The following is a 20,245-nucleotide window of genomic DNA, read 5'->3' as shown; positions in this document are numbered from 1 at the left end:
GTCCTTCTGTTGATCCTATTGACTGTTCCATGTCCTTCGAGCTCCCTGAATACCTGCTGCTGTTTAGGTAAGGGAGGATAGATCTTCAGTATCCAGGAGTGTGCCTGGTAATGTCTAGCCTTGACGATCTTGAGACCAACTTGTGGTTTGGAACTATCTTAAAAAAAAAAAAAAAAAGACTTTCCTCCTCTCCTCCCACCCTTCTGTGTTTTGTTCTCTTCCTCCATGGTCGTTTTTCCTGTTTCTTTTACTCCATGTTTCTAACAGTTCGTAGCATCCCTACTATATGTCAGGATCTCACTACAGTCAATTGCTCTTTCCTACTCACTACAGAGTAGCATCTAGGAAACGCTGCTCATTAGTTGTGAAGCAACTAAAGTTCTTGCAGTTTTCCCTGTCTGCCTCTGTGGCTCTGAACACTTGTCAACGCAGCTCAGTGCTCTACCGAAATCATACTCTTTACATTCAGTCACCCTCCTCTCTTGTAATCATGATGGCCTCAAAGCCATGTCTTAGAGCATATAGTAAGCCCAGGCCTTGTCACATGACTTTTTGACTAGGTGTAGGATACTTACCATATCTGCTGTGAAAGCCTTTAAAATAGATTGTATGTATCTGAGATAAAAAGAAAATTGAGATTGGTTTTTTCTGGATTTTTTTTTAAAAGAGAAATGAAAAAAAAGCAGATTTCCAGATTGATAATAGCCCTGTAAAGTATGGATGCGTATTGAGTATCTTCATTGGCTTGAACTTCATTAGTTCCAATACTGTCAGAGTCTCAGGAGCTCTACTCTATTCAGATGTTAATAATCTATAAAGCTGACTTGGATGGCTGACAGCTCCAGTCTAACAGGCCATTTGTGTTCAGAAGTGTTGTGAGCCAGGGGACCAGCTCTGCTGCTTCCTATGTGAGCAGAGACATTCTAGAATCTTCCAGGAGGTGTGGGTTGTTTAGTTTCAGGATTGTTAAGTCTTGTCTGCCAAGTGGTTCATGATCAGTGTGAATACTGGCTTATATGACCATGTTCCATTTCTTTCTTTATTTCTTCTTCCCTCCCTCCCTCCCTCCTTCTCTCTCCCTACCTTCCTCCCTCCCTTCCTTATTTTCTTCCTTCTTTACCACAATCTCCCTCTCCTGCTGTGTGATTAGGGCAATTATATAACAAAACAATATAAAATAAAATACACCAGTGACTTTCTTTTCTCTTTCTTTCTTTTATATCTCTTTAGCAGGTGTTTATGAAATTGCTGTTGGATTACAAAGTATGTGGAATGATTCTGTCTTCTTTCTGTCAGTCAAAATGTAAATATAAGCCTATATGAATTTATTACTGACAACTGAACATAGCCTATAGCCTCAGGGTAAAACACAGTTAAGTAGTTTTAAAGACCAAGGACCCAACTGTCGAGTGTCCGGAATACTTTGATATTTACCTATAAATCAGGATTATAAATGTTAAATTTCTTTTTCCAAAGATTTACTTGTTTTTCTTTCATATGCATGGGTGTTTTGCTTGCATGTATATCTGTGCACCGTGTGTGTGTGTGTGTGTGTGTGTGTGTGTGTGTGTGTGTGTGTGTGTGTGTGTACTGCCCATTGGGGTCAGAAGAGGGCACTGAATACTCTGTAGCTGAAGTTAAAAACAGCTTGTAAGTGGAATAGGATCTCAAACCTGCTGTTTTGCAAGAGCAACCAGTGCTCTTAACTGCTGAGCCAACTCTTGAGTCCCACTGTGAAGATTAACTATCTGATGAATCTGAGCGTCTTTATTTTGCAGTTTGTAGTTAATGAAACCTTTCTCAGAGCTAATTTTTTTCATTCTTAAAGAACACATCCATCCTTTGAGATCCCTCCAGTTCTTTTAAACAATGTCCATACATTTACAAGATGAAGCATGGATGTGAACATGGGGCCAAAGTCTCACTTTGCCCATCCTCTTTTTAACAGTCCCAAGATGAGTCCATGTAAGTAAGAACAAAGAATTCCATGGGATGACCTAGGGCCTAGTCACACTTTCTTAACCAGAAATCCTCCAAATTCCTTCCAACAACCCTCGGGCTGTGGCCCTATAGGCTGTGTATTTGAATGGGACTTATAAGCCATCTAAAAGCATTAAAAAGTTCTCAACTGTGCAACAGCCAAAGAATAGCTGAGATTCTAACATGTAATGAATCCAAGGAGTCCCTGGTAGTGTGTTCCTCGGCTGTACCGTGGCATTGGCTCTGGACACACATTGTCACTATAGCACATAGTGCCAGCAAATGCTGCCCTAGCACTGCACCTTAATTTTAGATGATAATATCTCAGGAATCAAAATTTTCATATGTACACAATATCCCGTTCTCAAAGAAACACCATAGTTCAATTATAGAAAACAACCCCTCCTTTAGTATTTTCCTAGTATTGTTCCTCAGTGTTCAAATACCAGATTGATGTATCTTTGAATTGGGTTGGGTTAAAAAGTTTGATTTTTAAACTGATGTCTGAGTTGAGATTAGGGAAGAACTTTCAGTAATTTCTGCAATGATTCTGAACATACATGTACCACTTAAGTACACATATTTAAACAAAAAGGTGATCTCGGTGATAAAATGTATAACATCAAAAGACTGGTCAACTCTGAAAAATATAAACTACATCTTCACCCCACACTATTAAAGCTACGATTTGCTTATGCAGATCAAGTAAGCTCCTCTGACTCTTCTGTATGGAAATTTGTCAGTGTTCTATGACTATAAAAGAATTGTGTTTAAATAAATGACTTATCACTGAATATTGTAAATAGACACATTTTATATAATACATAGTGTGGGATTTGTGAGAAATTCCCAAGTGGAAAGGAGCCAGGAGTGAGAGAAGCTAAGACGTCCCCAATCTATAGGTTCCTTCTTTCAAGCGTCCAAGACTACGATTAGTACATTTTTGTGAGTTATCATATCTGCAATGATATAAGCAAATAAGACCAAAGCTATATTTATGAAGGGAAAGTATAATTCTTGATTGTGGTTTTGCTACAGCCTGTTGGCAATATTGGCAACCCATTATCTCCTCCACTGGGGATGAATCCTTTCCCTTTGAGGCTCCAAAACTGCTGCTCTGTGTCCTCCATCGTCCTTCTCGTGTGAAGGAACAGGCTTTCAGAGAAAATTCTTACAAATGTACTGGTCACTGTCTTCACTCACTCTGTACTAGCTCTGGGAGCAAGGCATCATGGGGGACGGGGGACGACACACCATTTTCCTCCGGTGCCCATGGGGGCTGTGATCTTGGCAAGTTTTCGGCTTTCTGCAGCACTAACCGCTGACCCAGCTGTTATCTGCAAAAGTGTTTGGGGTTCCTTCCTGCACCTGCCTTGACTGTAGCTGATGGGATTATGGGTCTCCTTGGAAACAGGTCTCATAGCAGTATCCATTAACATCCCCACCTCCTTTCATCATCTCCTAGCCCATAGGAGCAGATCACCGGAGGTGGAAAAGCCAAGAAGGTGGCTAAAGCTTGTTTTACTGTAAAACTCTCACACTGGTCTCACACTGAACTGCATTATAAGGTTTCCCAGGTGACATCTGCTCTGTGCTGTCAGCAGAGTCCTGTCCTTGCCACGGGATATGGAGCCCCCCAGGCCACTGTTCAGTCTGGTAGTCAAGGACTCAGAGAGGCAAAGCATGTTCTCAAGGTCATAGAGCCACATACAGTCAGAGTTCAAGTGCAGGCTTCGGCACCTTTTCCATAAGAGCAATGCCATTTTGTTCCCTGATGCCTAGCAACCAAGTACAGGCCCCCTAAAAAAGAAATGAGGTACAGTTTTTTAATGAGGGTAGAGAAGGAATCATTCAAAGGCAATTGAGTGAAGAGATGGATAGAACATTCCCTTGAATTACACAAAGTAGAAAGGATCAGAAGGGAAATAAAATTGTGAACCACTTTACATGTAGTAGGACTGGAACGAGTCCCAATTCCTTTAACACCTGAAATGTGTTAAATCAGTCTGAATAAAACCTACATTATGGAGAATGGGACATTTATACATACAGATCAATTTCTTTGTTCCAGTTAAATAAGGACACATTCAAGTTGGAAAAAGAAGTGCACATAATACAAATTGGACATTGTACACAGGCACGCATGCGTGCGCGCGCGCACACACAGAGTCATACACGCATACTCACAACTGGAATGGTGACACACATGACACACATGTATGAATCTCATAAATCTTAGTATTCAGAAGGCAGAGGATGAGAGTCAAGACTAGGCCAGGCTACTTGGGGAGCTCTTGTCCCAAGCGAAAGGAAAAAGAATTGTCACAGATATACACAAACTAACCTGTCAAAGCAGAAGAGCTCACCTCCACCTCTAAATGGATGTATCGCTAATAATAGTTTTCTGGCAACCTCTGATTTTCTGATTTTATTCTTATCATCTCTGCAGAAAGCAGAAAGTCCTTAGCTGGACTTTAAGCACTCCTCTAAGTGCTCCGGAGCTGTGGTTAGCCTTGCAGGGTATGGAAGGCCTGGTATTACAATACCCTGCTTGCATGTTTGTCTGGTAGGTGTAGACTCCTTAACCTACGTAATAGGAATATCTGAATCTCCCTTTTAGTGCAAATCCAGCTGTGAGTCTCCTTTCTTTATCTCCATTAGACACACCTTTCTGTAACAATAAAACCTGGCTTCAGGAGCTAGAATAGCATAATTGCGAAGAGGCTGGTTGGGGCTGGGCAAATACCTTCAGGATTGTTTTTCTGGTACTGTTTTCCTTATCTTGGCCTAGCATAAGTTCAGTGGTAGATTTATCACATACTTCAATTGCATATTTGACAGTCAAGATAATTTTTCTTATAAGAGAAAATAGGTCAAAAAGTCTACATTAAATTTTCATTACTGACAGATTCAGGCCATTTGTAAATTTCTCCCACACATGGCGGTGGGCGCAGGGGGTGGGGGGGGAGCACATTACAACATTTGAGTTTCTATAAAAACAACATGCTCACAAATGGTCATATATTCAAGAGAGGACACGTCCTTAATTTAAACACTTAACACTTTTATTAAGCTAATTTTCATTTAGCTAATTAATTTCATTGCATTTTATTTAAATAGAGAGTAGACTAATAATATTCATGTTTTTATTATTCAAAACAATCCTCCACTGTGACTTACAAGGGTAGGAGTGCTTTTTAATCTCTACGATGTGTACGAATTAACAAAGCTGCAGTACACAGACAGAAAGTTCTCCATGTGCGGACAGGAAGGCTCATGTTCTGGTCTACTCTAGGGCGTAAACAAAGGAAGGCATGCAGGAAGGAGCAGAGGTAAGCCAAATCCTTTACAACTCACAAAGACTTTGGTACTATCTCCAAATCCACGGGATGCTCTTAGCTTGCTGAACTGAAGGAGGCTTCCCGGAAAGAACGAAGCGAGGTTTGATGAACATGCTCAGAAGTTATCAGTACTGATGCACCTCCTGGACATGCTTGCTGGACACTCCTGAGGAAGCTTCCCTATCCCATACCCCTCGGACTTAGAGCTAATTTACTGTGACATCTTCAATTTAGCAAGCCTTGCTCATACATTATTGTCATCCACCATGATGGCTGAAGCTCCTGGCCATTTAAGATACTCAGATATCAGATGTCTGTCCACTGTACGGACAGGAAGTATGGCAAGTGCAAGACAGCTCTCACACACCACATCAGGAGAGCGCAGATCCTCCACTTCCTCCATTCAACAGTAATGTTTCTTCAGGGGCTTCTTTTGTGATCCTGCCTTAGGCTTGGAAGGAATTCTGTGTAACCCTCCCATCTCTCCCAATCTACTGATGCTTGCTGATGTTCAGAGTATATCCACTTAAATGTCATACCCTGGATGGGGACACTCGGAGGGATGCAAAGTTCACTTTAGTCACTGGACACTGCCCAGCAGACACTACAGAGAACCGACTCCTCAGCTCTGCTGCACTACAGAAAGCTGCTGGGATGCTCACCTTCAGCTTCATCATCAGCTCCTTAGGAAAAGGGAGATGGCTGGCTTTCATCTGTTGATTTAGGGAAGTGAGCCAAGACGTTGTACTGTAAGTTCCAGCATCATTCTGAACAAAACTGAATTTCCTGACTTCATTATTTAAAAAAGAAAAAAAAAAAACTGTACAAAACATCATCAGGAATGGGGGAGCTATGATTTATGGCTCTCTGTGTAGAGGAGATTTAATTCTGCCTTCTGCTCAATGGCCTATCCATTGTGTGAGCAAAGTCAATACCAATAATGAAATGTAGACGGAAGGGCTAAATCAATTCCATAAAATGCAAGAGAGAGACTAGAGAACTGAGTAAATTTGGAAAGGCAAGTGCCTGCCAGATTAGTGTTTGGACAACAGGTAATTACAAAAATCAATACCTGGATATGAAAACATGACAGGCAGCCATCCATCACAAAGGGAAGAATAATTACTAACAGCCTGGACTCTAAATAAGGAAGAGAGGACAAAACAAGCCAGTGTAGAATTCTTATCAGAGTTTGCACATTTGTGTGTGCGTATGTCCATCCACATATGCATACCTCCCCACGTGACTGCAGAAAGGGGGTTGATCCAGTTCGTGTTCTCGGCTCAGTCCTACACCACCCTAGTGTTCCTTCTCATCCAGATCATGAGAACCAGAGTTAAGGATGGGAGAACTAGTAGGGAGGAGGAGATCCATCGATAATATGAACTATCCTTCAAGAACTAGCTGTTGGAGAAAATTCCAGATGCTGAGAGGTGATACAGGCAGCTCAGTGACACAGCAAAATAAGGAATACATGTATACATGTGTGCACACACAAATACGTACAGACTTACTCAGATTTACATACACTCATGCACACATTGACATATTCTGACACATACGAGAATATCACACATACCTATATGTACATAGGCATTCACACATGTACAAAGACACACTCAAGACTACATGCATACTTACAAGCACACTTTCATATAACACACACTGACACACACACACACACACACACACACGTTCTCACCCACATTCTGATATGTAAATACATTCATAAGCTAAAGCTAGAACCCAATGTCTTGTGCTCTTAGCCACAGAACAGGGGATGAAGTATGTTTACTGCACAGGTCAAGTCACTCAGTCCCACAAAGGCCCCTCCCATACAGTTTCAGCCTTATTAGTTTTTCCAGGCACACATTTCTGCTTTTGTAATTTTGCCTTTTAAAATATCTTTATATTAAAACTTAATTACATCATTCCCCCTGCTTCCTGTTCCTCCGCTCTTTTAAAGATAAGCAGCAAGGTCCCAGGAGACAATGGCTTCTGTTCCAGATGACAGGCTTGGCCCCTGGCACAGGAAGTTTCTATCTGCTGTGATAGACGTGCTGGTTACCCTTCACTGCACAGCCTTTGCCCACCACAGGGCGCAGAGGAAATTCTGATACAGCTACAAGGAAGTCTGAGATCTGCTGGAGGGCTGCATGGTAGCCAATGCCTTAAGGCTTGTCTATTGAGCGTGTGTGCAAACCAGCGAGACAAACAAGTGAAGTTGTCCCTGAGCCACAGTGCCAATGCAGCCTGACTGGAGAGCTTCCTTTTCTGGGAGCTTAAAAGCTTTCACTTCTCTCTTCCTTCCGTCTGTCATCTAAACAACCAGATAGAAAGCACAAGACACCCCATGCCCCTCAACACCAGCAAGAGATTTGAACCAGAGGAGACAGTCTGTAGGTAAAAACCCACTGCCCAACCATTCACAGTGCTAAGCCAGTGTCCTTTCCATGGCCCTTGGCAAACCACTGGTGGACAAGGCAAGAGTCTCACCATGAGAGCAACACTTCTCGCTGCACATCCCAGGGAGGGGGATGACGTCAGCAACCTCAGTACCAGTACTGGGATTGGGGCAGAAACAACAGCTGGCTTGGGAACGGCATGCCAAGTGCTTCTGGATCCACATTTTGCCAATGACTGAATGCAAAACTTTCCTGACCTTGGGACTCAAAAGCTCTACCTCTCAGAACATCGTCAGTCCACGGTCCATAATCAGGAGCCTGCCCTTCATTATGCAGTGGTTGTATATGGAGGAGCTATCAAAGCAGAGATCCTAAGATGGTGTCTATATGGAGTATCTGTCACATAACTTCCGTGTGATTTAGGTCATCTTAATAGTATAGGCATATTTTTGCATTTTAAATTTATCCTCGATGGCCAATACATTTCTTTGTCTAAACTTTGTCTACCTTAGCATCTGAGGTCAGGTCATCATGTGCCGTGTATAAGTACCCAGTGCATTATAAGAGGCTCTATGGTATTTCTAATCTCTTCCCTCTGGGGACCAGTTCCATCACTACATCCCTCTCCAACTGTGACAGTTCAAAATGTCTCCAGTCACCAATATAACTGAAGGACCAAATCAGATTGTTGAGAGCTACAAACAAACGCGTTTGTACCAATGATAGCCACAAACCAACTTCTTAAATGAAAATCTGCTGGCTGACATTCTTCCAAAAGCAAGACAAAAATCCACAATAAATTGCAATGGCATCCTCAAATCTTTTCCCTCCACTGTTAAGCCAATTTGGACTTGTATTCAAAGTCGCTAACATGATACAGAGATGACTCATTACAGCTTATAAAATATTTTGAAAATTTGGTTACTCAGCTACTTGCCTGCAAATGTGTATCCTTTATCCAGGAAAAAAAAAAAAAAAGGAATTTGAACTAGCTGCAATGATCATGGTAATTTTCAGGAAATAAAATATGACACAATGTTCTAAGTACCTTAGGACATCCCAAAAACACAGAGCGTTTTTAACAACCATTTATGTGATGGACACAGACAACATTCTCTTTAATGGATCACATATATCCATATTATATCCCGGGCTACTTTAGGAAATGATTCAGAACAGTTGGCTCTGTGGTAAAGCCTACAGTGATCATCCTACTAATAAGTTCTCAAAGATAGATGGCCTGACGGGAATCCTGACTCTAATTGAGGGGATAACAACCAATGTCTTGCACTTTTTAGTCTTGGGAGACAGATTATTTCCAAAGACAGAGTTAGGAAAAGGGGGACAAATCATAGCATTCAGAGGCACTGAAATCTCCACTTCTCAGCTTCTCTAAGGGCAGAGATGCCTGGCCCTTTGTCCTTAGTATTCAAGCAGGAAAGGAGCATACACACACACACACACACACACACACACACACACACACACAAAATTAATTACAGGAAACTGCCCTGCCTTTCGGTCTCAAAGATGAATCTACAAGCTGACAACAGAAGCTTGTAATTTCCATTTTGCTGTATTTTTCTGTTGGGCCTGGCTCTGCACATTCCTGAGTGTTTATGAACCAATGCCATTCACTCAGTGACGCTGTGAGCACTTACCTCTGCCTTAATTTTATTGTCTCCGAAACAGAGGTGTTGCAGGTAAGCTGCAGCGTTGGACTGGACGGAAGGAAACTGATGTTGTAACATCTGTATCACTTCAGGCAGCTCCGGGTCTCTCCATCCAAACTCCCTGGATCAAAGGAAGCAGGAGAACATGAGGAATAACCCAGCACACACAACTCTCCTAACATCCACTAAATGTGCTTAACAGTCAAAGACAACATTTCACAACTGTTTGAGCTTCCTCATGCACAGATGGGTCCGGTGCAGACAGTATTTCTGAAAAGATCTTAGGTACCAGCTCTTAAGTATTCATATGAATATATATGTTTATACTCCATGAAGATTACAGACGTGATTTGAACTTCCTGAAAATTTATGAAAGACTGAGAAAATATGAATCAAAATGCCATCCATGTTTTTTTAACTTGGGCTCAGATGGGTAGAAAACACAGTTCTCTTATATGTGACTTCAAGAAAGACAGGGATATAGCATTTACCTAAGTTATCAGATGAGAAAAATAATGGGTATAATCCAAAATGTCACAACAGCAGGTGAACATGCTGATATTATTTTATTATTATTATTTTCATAATATCTTCTTCAAAATGAGACTGTCCCCAACACTGGAAAATAATATAGGCATTTAAAGCCTTTGAAGAGATAAAATGAAACAAAGAGAGAGAACAGATTTCTTGATCTCAGGCTGCAAGTGTAGCAGTCTGTTGGCTCTTTGAAGGTAAGTTATTCATTTAAGGAACTACTCGATGCATATGAACAAATTTTATGTGTCCTGTCTTTCTGCATTTGTTTCCTTATGAGAAGTAAACATCAGTCCAAGAAGCTGGCTGTTTATTTACTTTCATGATAATAATATATCACATTTACATCTATTCTAAAACTCATCTTTTGCATTGTTCATAAGAATGTTCTTCTATGACATCTCTTGGTTCCCTCAGGTAGACCACTTGGCCGGTAGGGGAAACTCTTTGAGTTCAATTCTTACAGAAGAAAGCTGACTTTTAACAGAGAACTAAAAAGAAGCCTCGTAGACCACAGATAAAAACTTGAACTCATAAGTCACAACGAGGACTATTTATCTGAACGGTGGGCTTGGGGAGAGATGGGGTGACCTTGCCGTCGCCCCTGCTCCTGGGGCAGTGACTCACAAGCACACAGTCTACTGCTGCAAGTCAAATCTGTTGCCTGAGCAGACAAGTCATGAAAAATGGGGCAGAGAAGGGAGAAACAGAGGTTAAAAGTTTCCTGGAAGATTCTAACCTGTTTCTTTTATCATTCCTTTAGCACAGCTGGCTAAGCTGTCAAGCAGACCCTAAAGCATGTTGGTACAGAAGACACGTGCAATAGAAAGCTTTCTGAAGATGGCTAGCTTTTAGTGGTGGAGATACCACATTCGATTTCCTGTGTAGGAAGACTTCCATAAACTCGCATTCTGTCTTAGGCTGACACATTTCTCAAAAGAAACATAGCACACATGTGTTGAAAATATTCCTTCATCAGATGAAAGGGAGAAAATATGCCTATGGAATCACAGCAGAAAATAATTATAGGTCAAAAAAATGAGAAGCCAGTTTTCTTATCAACTTAATTTTCATTTGTTGCATAATTCCAAATCACCCCATCAAGTTAAAAAAATTACTGTACTCATAATATTAACCCAGTAGAATTATATTCTTTATGTAAATGAAGCCTAAATCTATAGATAACCCATAAATGAAACTTCCATGAAAAGATAAGGCATGGCTAAGATGAATTTAGGTAAACTTACAGTTTCAGAAAGCAATTAGTAAAACACTACTAATTCCAGCGCATTTATTAGCCAGATGGTAACTGTGCAATAGCTTATGAGATATGAGCACACATCTTATCCTTATGAGGTTAGAGCTCCAAGAAGGAACTCTTAGAGGCTTTGGAACATCTCTGTGCACATGCATCTATGTATGTACACATACAATGCACACATGCACACACACACACACACACACACACACCTGAGACTCAGATGTGGCAGGTGACTATTCCAAAGCCTTGTGACTCCATAAGACCTCCAAACTGTTCTCTGACAGGTCAAAGGGAGGCTGAGCATCTTCCTTATCCCTCATCACAGGCCTCTGGGGTCACTTCCCATCTCAGTGCCCTTCTTGACAGTCCAGGGTGGAGTTGACTGCACTTCCCTTGTTCAAACCCTCCAAAGAGTCCACTGTTTTGGATGAGAGACTCAGATACCCCCCCCCCCAGTCCCTTCTATAGTCGCTGGGCTTGTTCACTGATATTGGGGGATACCCACCGAGCCCATCTGTTGGAGTGAGATAATAATTCCTACCGAGTACTGGTGGGATGCTTAGCAATAATAGTTAGAGCTGGCACCCAGTGTGGGCCCTCTAGAAATGTCAGGGATTCTATATAACTAGATGAAGAGAAGAATAATAAATAAGAACCATCTATAATTCCTAGAAGGTGAACTCATAACTCTCATGTGTTCCTGGGCTTCACCCTGGAAATGTTAATGGAACCGGAGAATATGCAAATGTAACCTTTCCTCCATTAAAGCTTGTCACACCGACCAACAATATTGTGACTACCCCCTCACTCATGTATGGACTGCCTGCCTTGTTAAGATCACAAGGCTTAGTGCAGAGAGAGCTAAACAGCTAGTAGGTTTGAAATCGAGTACTATGCTGCCTTGCTGGTACCAGCAAAGAGCTGGTAAGCTGTCACAACACTGTATCGAGATCCCCTACCCCGAAAAGAACCTGAGGACATTCTGGTCCTCAGAATTCGAATTTCACTTTTAGCAAAGCTTCCTGCTGAACAGTTTCCCTTTGACTGTAGCATGAACAACTTCTGTGGTGCCTGTTTAAACTTAATGTCAAAAAACAAACAAACAAACAAAAAAACAACCTCAATCGTTTATGTGTGGTGTGTGCTTGTGTGTGTGTTCATTAACATGTGCGTGTGTTGGTGTATGTGTATATATATACATATATGTATGTGTGTGTGTGTGTGTTTGTGTGTGTGTGCAAGTGCACATGTGTGCAAGTGTGTGGAAACCAGAAGTCAATATTAGTTGATCTCCTCAACTGCCCTCCATTTTGCTTTTGTGAGACAGTCTTTCACTGAACCATTGACCTGGTTAAGCTAGTTGGCCAATCAGCTCTGAAGTTTCAGGTTGCTGCCCCTCCCCTCTTACCCCACTGCCCTGCCCCTCTTACCCACAAGCTCTGTCATCACTGGGGCTTGTTACTGTACCCACTTTCTGTTTTCTTGGGAGCACTTGGAATCCAAAATCATTTCCTCATGCTTGTGGGCTGTAAGGTGTAGTTTATGATGTAAGCCATGTCTTCTAGGCCCACAACCATAACAAACTTTTGAACTTTAAAAGTTTAAAGACTCCATACTAATTTGAACTTTTAGATCCAGAGCTGTGAGGTAGGCTGTTTTGTTCTTTATTTCACTTTATCTAGGAGAAGTTGAGAGTGGTTCAGAGGTGATGGAATTAGAGAGTAGGCAGAAGGCTTTCATTAATAATAAAAAGGAGATATTTCCATTTTCACTAACCAAAGCAAAATTCTCTGATGATATTCACATGAAAGAATTATCACTGTCCACTTTATTCTTGAGTAGTTTGCAATCCCAACTATACAAACAAACAAAAAAAAATTCTGCTCCAAACCTGCTAATTATATTTTTAAAAAGTCTTTACTTTGATATAAATAGTACTAGAATTAAGACCATTTGGAGAGAATCCGAATGATTGTAATTTTGTACAAAGAAGTGGCTTTCTTCACACTGTATAGTAAAATGGATTCACCCAGTCATATCGCATGCACACTTTCACTTCGCCATGATTCCTGGCTTTAGCATTGTGACTGGGCAAGCTACCTACATGTGTGCCTAGGTCATGAGGGATATTACAAGTAAACATGACAATAGGAAATAACACATTTAAAGAAGCATTTTTGATGTTTAAATGAAATAACTGAATTCCACTAGGAAATCAAGAGAGAATGGTTTGCAACATTCTGTACCTGTCTCTGGTATGATGGATCTGTTTTAGATGATGTGGTTTGAATGAGCATATCCCTTATAAGCTCGGATATGGGAGTGCACAGTCTCCTATTAATGGAAGTATTAGGGAAGAATTAGTAAGTGTGGACTTATTGGAGATTGAGGTTTCAAAAGAATATTTCAGCCAGCTTTCTTTCTTTTTTCTTTTTTTCTTTCTTTTTTTCTTTCTTTCTTTCTTTCTTTCTTTCTTTCCTTCCTTCCTTTTTTGGATTTATTTATTTATTATATATTAGTACACTGTAGCTATCTTTAGACACACTAGAAGAGGGCATCAGATCCCATTACAGATGCTTGTGAGCCACTGTGTGGTTGCTGGGAATTGAACTCAGGACCTCTGGAAGAGCATTCAGTGCTCTTAACTGCTGAGCCATCTCTCTAGCATCCTCTTTCTCTTTCTGAGCCCTGCTTGTGGATAAAGATGGAAGCTCTCAGCTACTTCTCCAGCACCATGACAGCCTGCCTTCTGCCATGCTTCCCACTCTGATGGTCACAGACTTTAATCTTCCAAAGCCATAACCCCCCAGATAAATTCACTCTTCTATAAGTTGCCTTGGCCATAGTGTCTTATGATAGTAATAGAAAAGGTAGAAAGGAAGGAGATATTATGAAAGTCACATCACAGCCCCTGATATCATCCCAGCCCTCATTGGTAGAGTCTGGGAGTGCTTCCTTATCTGGAAAAGTGCAGGTTACAGATGTGATATCGTGCAGGGCTTTATGAGGGAAAGTGATTATTTTAAACCATCCACTGTTCTGATGCTAATTGGAGCATTCTTAAAAGCCAGAGGGAAGGAGACTTGCCACAGAAGAAGGTGACAATGGCACCTTGTGATAAGATGGACTGATGTCTTCAGAAATGGACAAAAGGGTCAAGAGCAATGGGGTGTCTGGAGAGCACAGTTCTGGAGTTTGCAAGGGAGGAGATTTTTCCTTTAGAAAGAACACCTTGTCTGTGGCATGTTGTACCTAAATTTGGATGATGATGTGCTGTCTTAAGCCCCTGAACATTGTGTTAATTTGTAGTAGTAGAAAGGAATGAATTCACAAGTACAGACAGCTAGAACCCAACCCTGGGAATCCTGAGAGTCCCCCCTCTATTAGGGCAAAAAGAGGTGGAGATAATAATGATGTCCCAGTACACCACAAGGGACATCACTTCTAAACCTAACCCTGAGTATCTTTCCTGTCATTTCCAATTATGAACACAGATTATTGATTTCTCATGACTTCTTTACTACTCCTCAGGTTTCTATATATTTGTAATCATGGCTTTCTTAATCTTCATTTTATTTCTATAAAACCTTGTAGCCTTAACTTTTTGTATGTCCTGTATGCATGCCTGCTGCTTTGTCTTAGGCTCCACCCACAAATCTCCCTACTCCTTCTGGCAGGGTTCATTTGCATACCACAGAGTATCTAGTCACAGAAGTTGACCAGAGCCGCTTTTTGTCTTGATGAATGTACTTTCAAATGGTAACTGATAATTAACTGTCAAAGAGTAAAACAGCTTCTTTCCCAGACTGTAGTTTATATATAGTGTGTTAAGTAGTGTTTCTTCAAATTCATGCCTAGCTGAGACCTTAGAAAGATGCAGTTAAGGGAAAGACTCAGAAAAAGATCATAGGGGATTAGAGCGGTCCCTCTATCTCAGAACAGTATCCTTATAAAAGACAGAAAAGGACAAAGAAATAGAGAGTGATGGCAGAATGTGAAGACAGAGACAGAAATGGTGGATGATGCAAGCTGAGAACGAGAATGTTTCCTAGCGGCTTGGGAGGCAGGCAGGTCCAGACGCTCCTCCTATCACCCATGGGGACAGTCGGCTCTGCCACACCTTAGGTTGGGCCATCTGACATTCAGGTAAGAAATTGGTTCCTGGTTTTTGTTTTGTTTTGTTTGCTTGTCATCTGTGATACTATGTTCCAACGACCTCGGGGCATTCCTGTAACTGTGCCTGAAACAAAATATCACTGTGTAGGCCTGGGAAAGTTTGGGGGTCCTATTTGCATACACAAATTCTGAGATGACACTAAATAAGAAGGGTCTGGGGCAGGAGTGGGCACAAATTATCAGAGAAAAGACAAGAAAGGCAGTGGGTGAAGGGAACAAGATGTGAGCCTCAGTAGGTGAGGTCAAAGGGGTCACATACAGCAGGATGCATCAATCATTGTAGCCCATGACTGGTTCATGGTGAGGTGTGAATGGTACATGGAACGTGGGTGCTTTAATCTGACTCACAGTTTGGAAAGATCATTTTAATGAGGGTTGTATGCATCTGTTAAAAGTCAGTCTGCAGGGAAAAGTGCCACTTACACCTGGATGTGGTTGGATTTATGAAAGGAGCCTTCTGATCCTCCTGGCTACTTTGCTGAAAACAGGACCCATGGACTGTGTGGAGGTGGGGAGTATGGCAGAGAAAAGTGGGAGGACTGTGAGTCAAGTACTGAGAGGGAGTACTAAGAGTCAAGTACTGAGAGGGAGGACTGAGAGTCAAGTACTGAGAGGGAGAACTGAGAGTCAAGTACTGAGAGGGAAGACTGAGAGTCAAGTACTGGGAGGGAGTACTGAGAGGGGTCTGATGTTTGGTGTAAGCAGAGCCAACAGGCTACAGTGTTGCTTAGGGGAGGCCACCTGCTAGGCCCTGTGATCTATCTCTTTAGATAGAAATGGTCAAGGTTGAAACAGCATGTTTTCCAGAAGCTGCTGAAGTAAAGAGAGACCAGGAGCATAATAAAGAGAAAACTTGACTTTTCTGAACTATCTGGACTTCAAATATGTGAGTTTAAGCTTAGCCATCCATTGGGCTCCTTCTTTGAGTTCAGTTTATTAAGAACTGAGAAAGAAAAATGAAATGGAAGATCAGCAAAATTAGTGCTATTATTTACAGTCTTTAATTACATGTAGTTTAAAATCAACAAATTTCTGCTTCTATTAAAAACCTAAATATTCTAAAAGATCATGAGGCTGTAAAAGATATACATTCATTACAATACCTCTGTGATATGTTAATGAGCTTTAAATGCTAGTTATATATTCATTAAAGTTACTAAATAGGTTCAGTTCTAAATGTTCCGTCTCTCTCTCTCTCTCTCTCTCTCTCTCTCTCTCTCTCTCTCTCTCTCTCTCTCTCTCTCTCTGTGTGTGTGTGTTGTGTGTGTGTACTTCATTGTCTGAGCCAGCCACAAAGATTCTCTTTGGTATAGAAGTTCAATGGAGAAACTGTATCATTATGCCATGAAATGTACCTTAAGAATTATTAATAACTTCGTGGAGAATGCTTAGATTCTGCCTCTCGGCTCAAAGAAAATAGACCCTTATGTTTGAATGGAGAAGAAGAAATGTGAGGCTCGGTATTATTGTGTTAGGAATGTAGGATTTAAGGATGTTTGATCAAGAGTTTTTCCTTAATAATTTGACAATAAACAGAAAGTCTTGTTCTCTTTTGGAATGTTTCTATTTATGTGTGGATATTTTTTGTATGCGATATTCATATATATATATACATATTCATGTATACATATTTCTATATGTGTGCCAAACACATATACATCCCCACAATATATGACTATATATTGTATATGTATGCATACATGTATCTTCATAGAATGTGCATACACATATATTTTAAAGGATATTTTGTAGTAGACTAAAAATACTATGTATAAATTTTAACTGCCTAGTTACAGGCTGAACACAGACCACAACAGATATGCTAAAGTAGACTTGGAAAGCCCATGAGGCCCCAAACCTACAAAAAATCTACATGCAACCAAGGGATACTGAAGCAAAAGAAAGTTCCCCGGGGACTAGCAAATCAACTGATTATTCAATACCAAGCAGTCAACCCTGAAAACACACATTCAAGTGATATTATTCAGAACTAGCAACTTATATATCTGTGTTTAGGACACACACATACACATCTATCTATGTATCTAAGTATCTATGTATCCATGTAACTAATCTATGTATGTATGTATGTATCTATGTGTGTGTATATATACATACACACACATATATACACATTACAACAATTAATGAAAAGAAGCCATGGATTTGAAAGAGAGTAGGGTGTGTGGGGGAAAGTCTGTGAGGGAGGAAAGTGAAGGAAAGGAGGAATAATACATTATAAACTCAAAACATGTAAAGAAACAAATTATGCATCCGTGTCATCTGCCAATCCTCAGTACAAAGTGGTGCCTTTGATGAATCTTACTAATAAAAGCTTGGAGATTCTCTTAGAAGGCAAAATGGTATGGCCTGACACACTTCAATTACAAGACCTTCCTTAGTACTCCACCCTGAGCTTTGTGACTCTGGATATAAAAATGCTTGTTCTGTGACACCTGTCATAAACACAGAGGGGCTTTGAGGTCCTCTGTCTGCCTGAGTTTGGACTCAGCTGCTAGATTACATAACTGTATCTACTGCTGTGTTGACTCTTAAAAATATCTGTAGCATGCTTTCCACATATACATTCACTTATACTATTATACTTTAGTTGTCTCAAGTATGGTATCATCTCTACTTAGGAGAACATCTAGAAGAAATAGTTCCTTAAAGAAAATCTCAGGAGAATCTAACCAGATCTACTGTAAAAATTGGCATGTTCTATCAGACTCTAATCCTTGCTTTTGGATTATAGTCTGCAACTGAGGAGGCAAAATTATATAATGTGAAACACATGCAGTTCATGAAAGGAGGTAGTGCATTTCTTCATGATCCATGAGTTACCTTTTTGGTGAATATAGATCTTATATGGTTGTACTTTGGAAGAGTAGACGTCAAAAACATATTTCCAATCAAATTAGTGCCACTGAGATGTATCTTACCAAGACTACCAGCTCACACCTGTGGTTGAACACAGTTGGGCTTTAGTGCTCTTCACATGAAGAACCCATGCACAGAGACTGTGGGGCAGGTCCTTATGCTCGGGCAGGGGAAAGTTTTTCAGAACTTGGCAGTATTGGTGCTGTCTTAGTCAGGGTTTCTATTCCTGCACAAACATCATGACCAAGAAGCAAGTTGGGGAGGAAAGGGTTTATTCAGCTCACACTTCCACATCGCTGTTTATCACCAAAGGAAGTCAGGACTGGAACTCAAGCAGGTCAGGAAGCAGGAGCTGATGCAGAGGCCATGGAGGGATGTCACTTACTGGCTTGCTTCCCCTGGCTTGCTCAGCCTGCTTTCTTATAGAACCCAGGTCTACCAGCCCAGGGATGGCACCACCCACAATGGGATGGGCCAGGGATGGCACCACCCACAATGGGCGGGGCCCTCCCCCCTTGATCACTAGTTGAGAAAATGCCTTACAGCTGGATCTCATGGAGGCATTTCCTCAACTGAGGATCCTTTCTCTGTGATAACTCCAGCTTGCGTCAAGTTGACACAAAACCAGCCAGTACAGTGTTCTGGTAGGATGGTTTAGATTTACATTGGCTGCTACCATACATGCACAGAAACTAGCCTTATGTGCTCACCCTGTGACTGGGCAGCACAGGGAGAATAGTGCTCATATTTGTCATTTTAGGTGGCATTGTTATTGTCTGTTCTCAGACACGATTATGTTGTGTCTGGCTTTTGTTAGACAGTCACCTTGTCTGTGGCTAGTGAGCTATAAAACCTTTAGTGTTCAACATAACAAGCTCCAACAGTTCATGGTGGAAGCTGCCAGGACCCCACTTCTACCTCAGAGTCGTGGCTTAGGCTTCCCAGCGAAGAGAAGAGATCTGGGTGGAATAGGAAGAAAGAAGGAAATAGCACCTAGAAACATCCCATTCTAAAGCTGTCTGCCTCCACTCTAGTATTATGGTGGAGGTTAAAGTTATACTCCAACACATCTATGATGTGATGTTGCTATGTGATCTCTTTTATAAAGGAAGGAACTGGAATTAAGGAGTTGCTTGGTCACCGAGAAGCTGTACTGCTTGTATCAAATGTCTTTTCTTCCTGGTATCACTGTATCTTGAAATGCTGCAGTAAGCCTGACTCTTCAGTAGCTCCGAAAGGGTGACTGATTCATAGATCACATTATTGCAGCTTGAGACACAGTGAGACTAAGTGTCAGGGGGACACTACTGGGACAGGAGAGCAAAAAGGCTGGCCCCTGATTAAGCAGGTCTGTAGTCTAGTGCTTCTGACCAAAGCAAGGAAGCAGGCATGAAGACAGCAGGCAGCAGGCAGGCAGCAGGCAGGCAGGCAGACAAGCAAACAAGCGAGCAAGCAAGCAAGCAAGCAAGAAACAAACAGGCCACTGAAATACATCCATCTAAGCTCAACTGGATTCCTCATGGTATTCATTCTTCATATGAGAAGGATGTAGCGGTCACCAGGTCATCATACACAATTCTTTCTCCTTCCCAGCATAAAAAGCAGAGGAATTTCCCATGGCATTTTCTTTGATCCAATCCTAGCGCCTTTTTACCATATATCTATTAACTTACATCCATACCCAGTGTCTGGATTTTTCTAAAAACACTATAAGAAGAATATTATCTCCCTTCAGTTTGAATCAAATAAGCAACAATTGATGTCCACTAATGGGAAGAGCCAATGAGGTATGCGGGCTGGGGAGCTGTAGAGGGTTACCCTGGAGGAATCTGCGGCAGGGCAATGGAATATGTATGCAAACTTCTTGATAAACTACAATAGCAACCATAAATAAGGCTCCTTTTAAAAAACACAGCATCTGCTTATCTTACTCTCCTTAATAAGCTCCTAAGTATGGCTTAGGTATGCACCTAACTCTTTGAAGAAGAGCTCTGA

The 20,245-nt window shown here is 41.2% G+C and overlaps 1 protein-coding gene across 2 annotated transcripts in view; it reads right to left on the bottom strand.

Annotated features, from left to right (window-relative positions):
- Positions 1 to 20,245, bottom strand: part of CTNND2 (catenin delta 2) — a gene marked incomplete at its 5' end in the record, with an annotated part of 778,908 nt that overhangs the window by 218,432 nt on the left and 540,231 nt on the right. For both annotated transcript variants that reach the window (XM_080933837.1, XM_080933838.1), the window contains one exon: positions 9,388 to 9,520. In XM_080933837.1, coding sequence (XP_080789963.1) covers positions 9,388 to 9,520 — 133 coding nt within the window. The remainder of the gene's footprint in view (positions 1 to 9,387; positions 9,521 to 20,245) is intronic.

Source organism: Micromys minutus (genome assembly GCF_963924665.1).
Source record: "Micromys minutus genome assembly, chromosome: 20".
Classification (NCBI taxonomy): Eukaryota; Metazoa; Chordata; class Mammalia; order Rodentia; family Muridae; genus Micromys; species Micromys minutus.
Note: the sequence above shows the minus strand (reverse complement) of the source record. Positions and strands in the feature narration are given on the sequence as shown.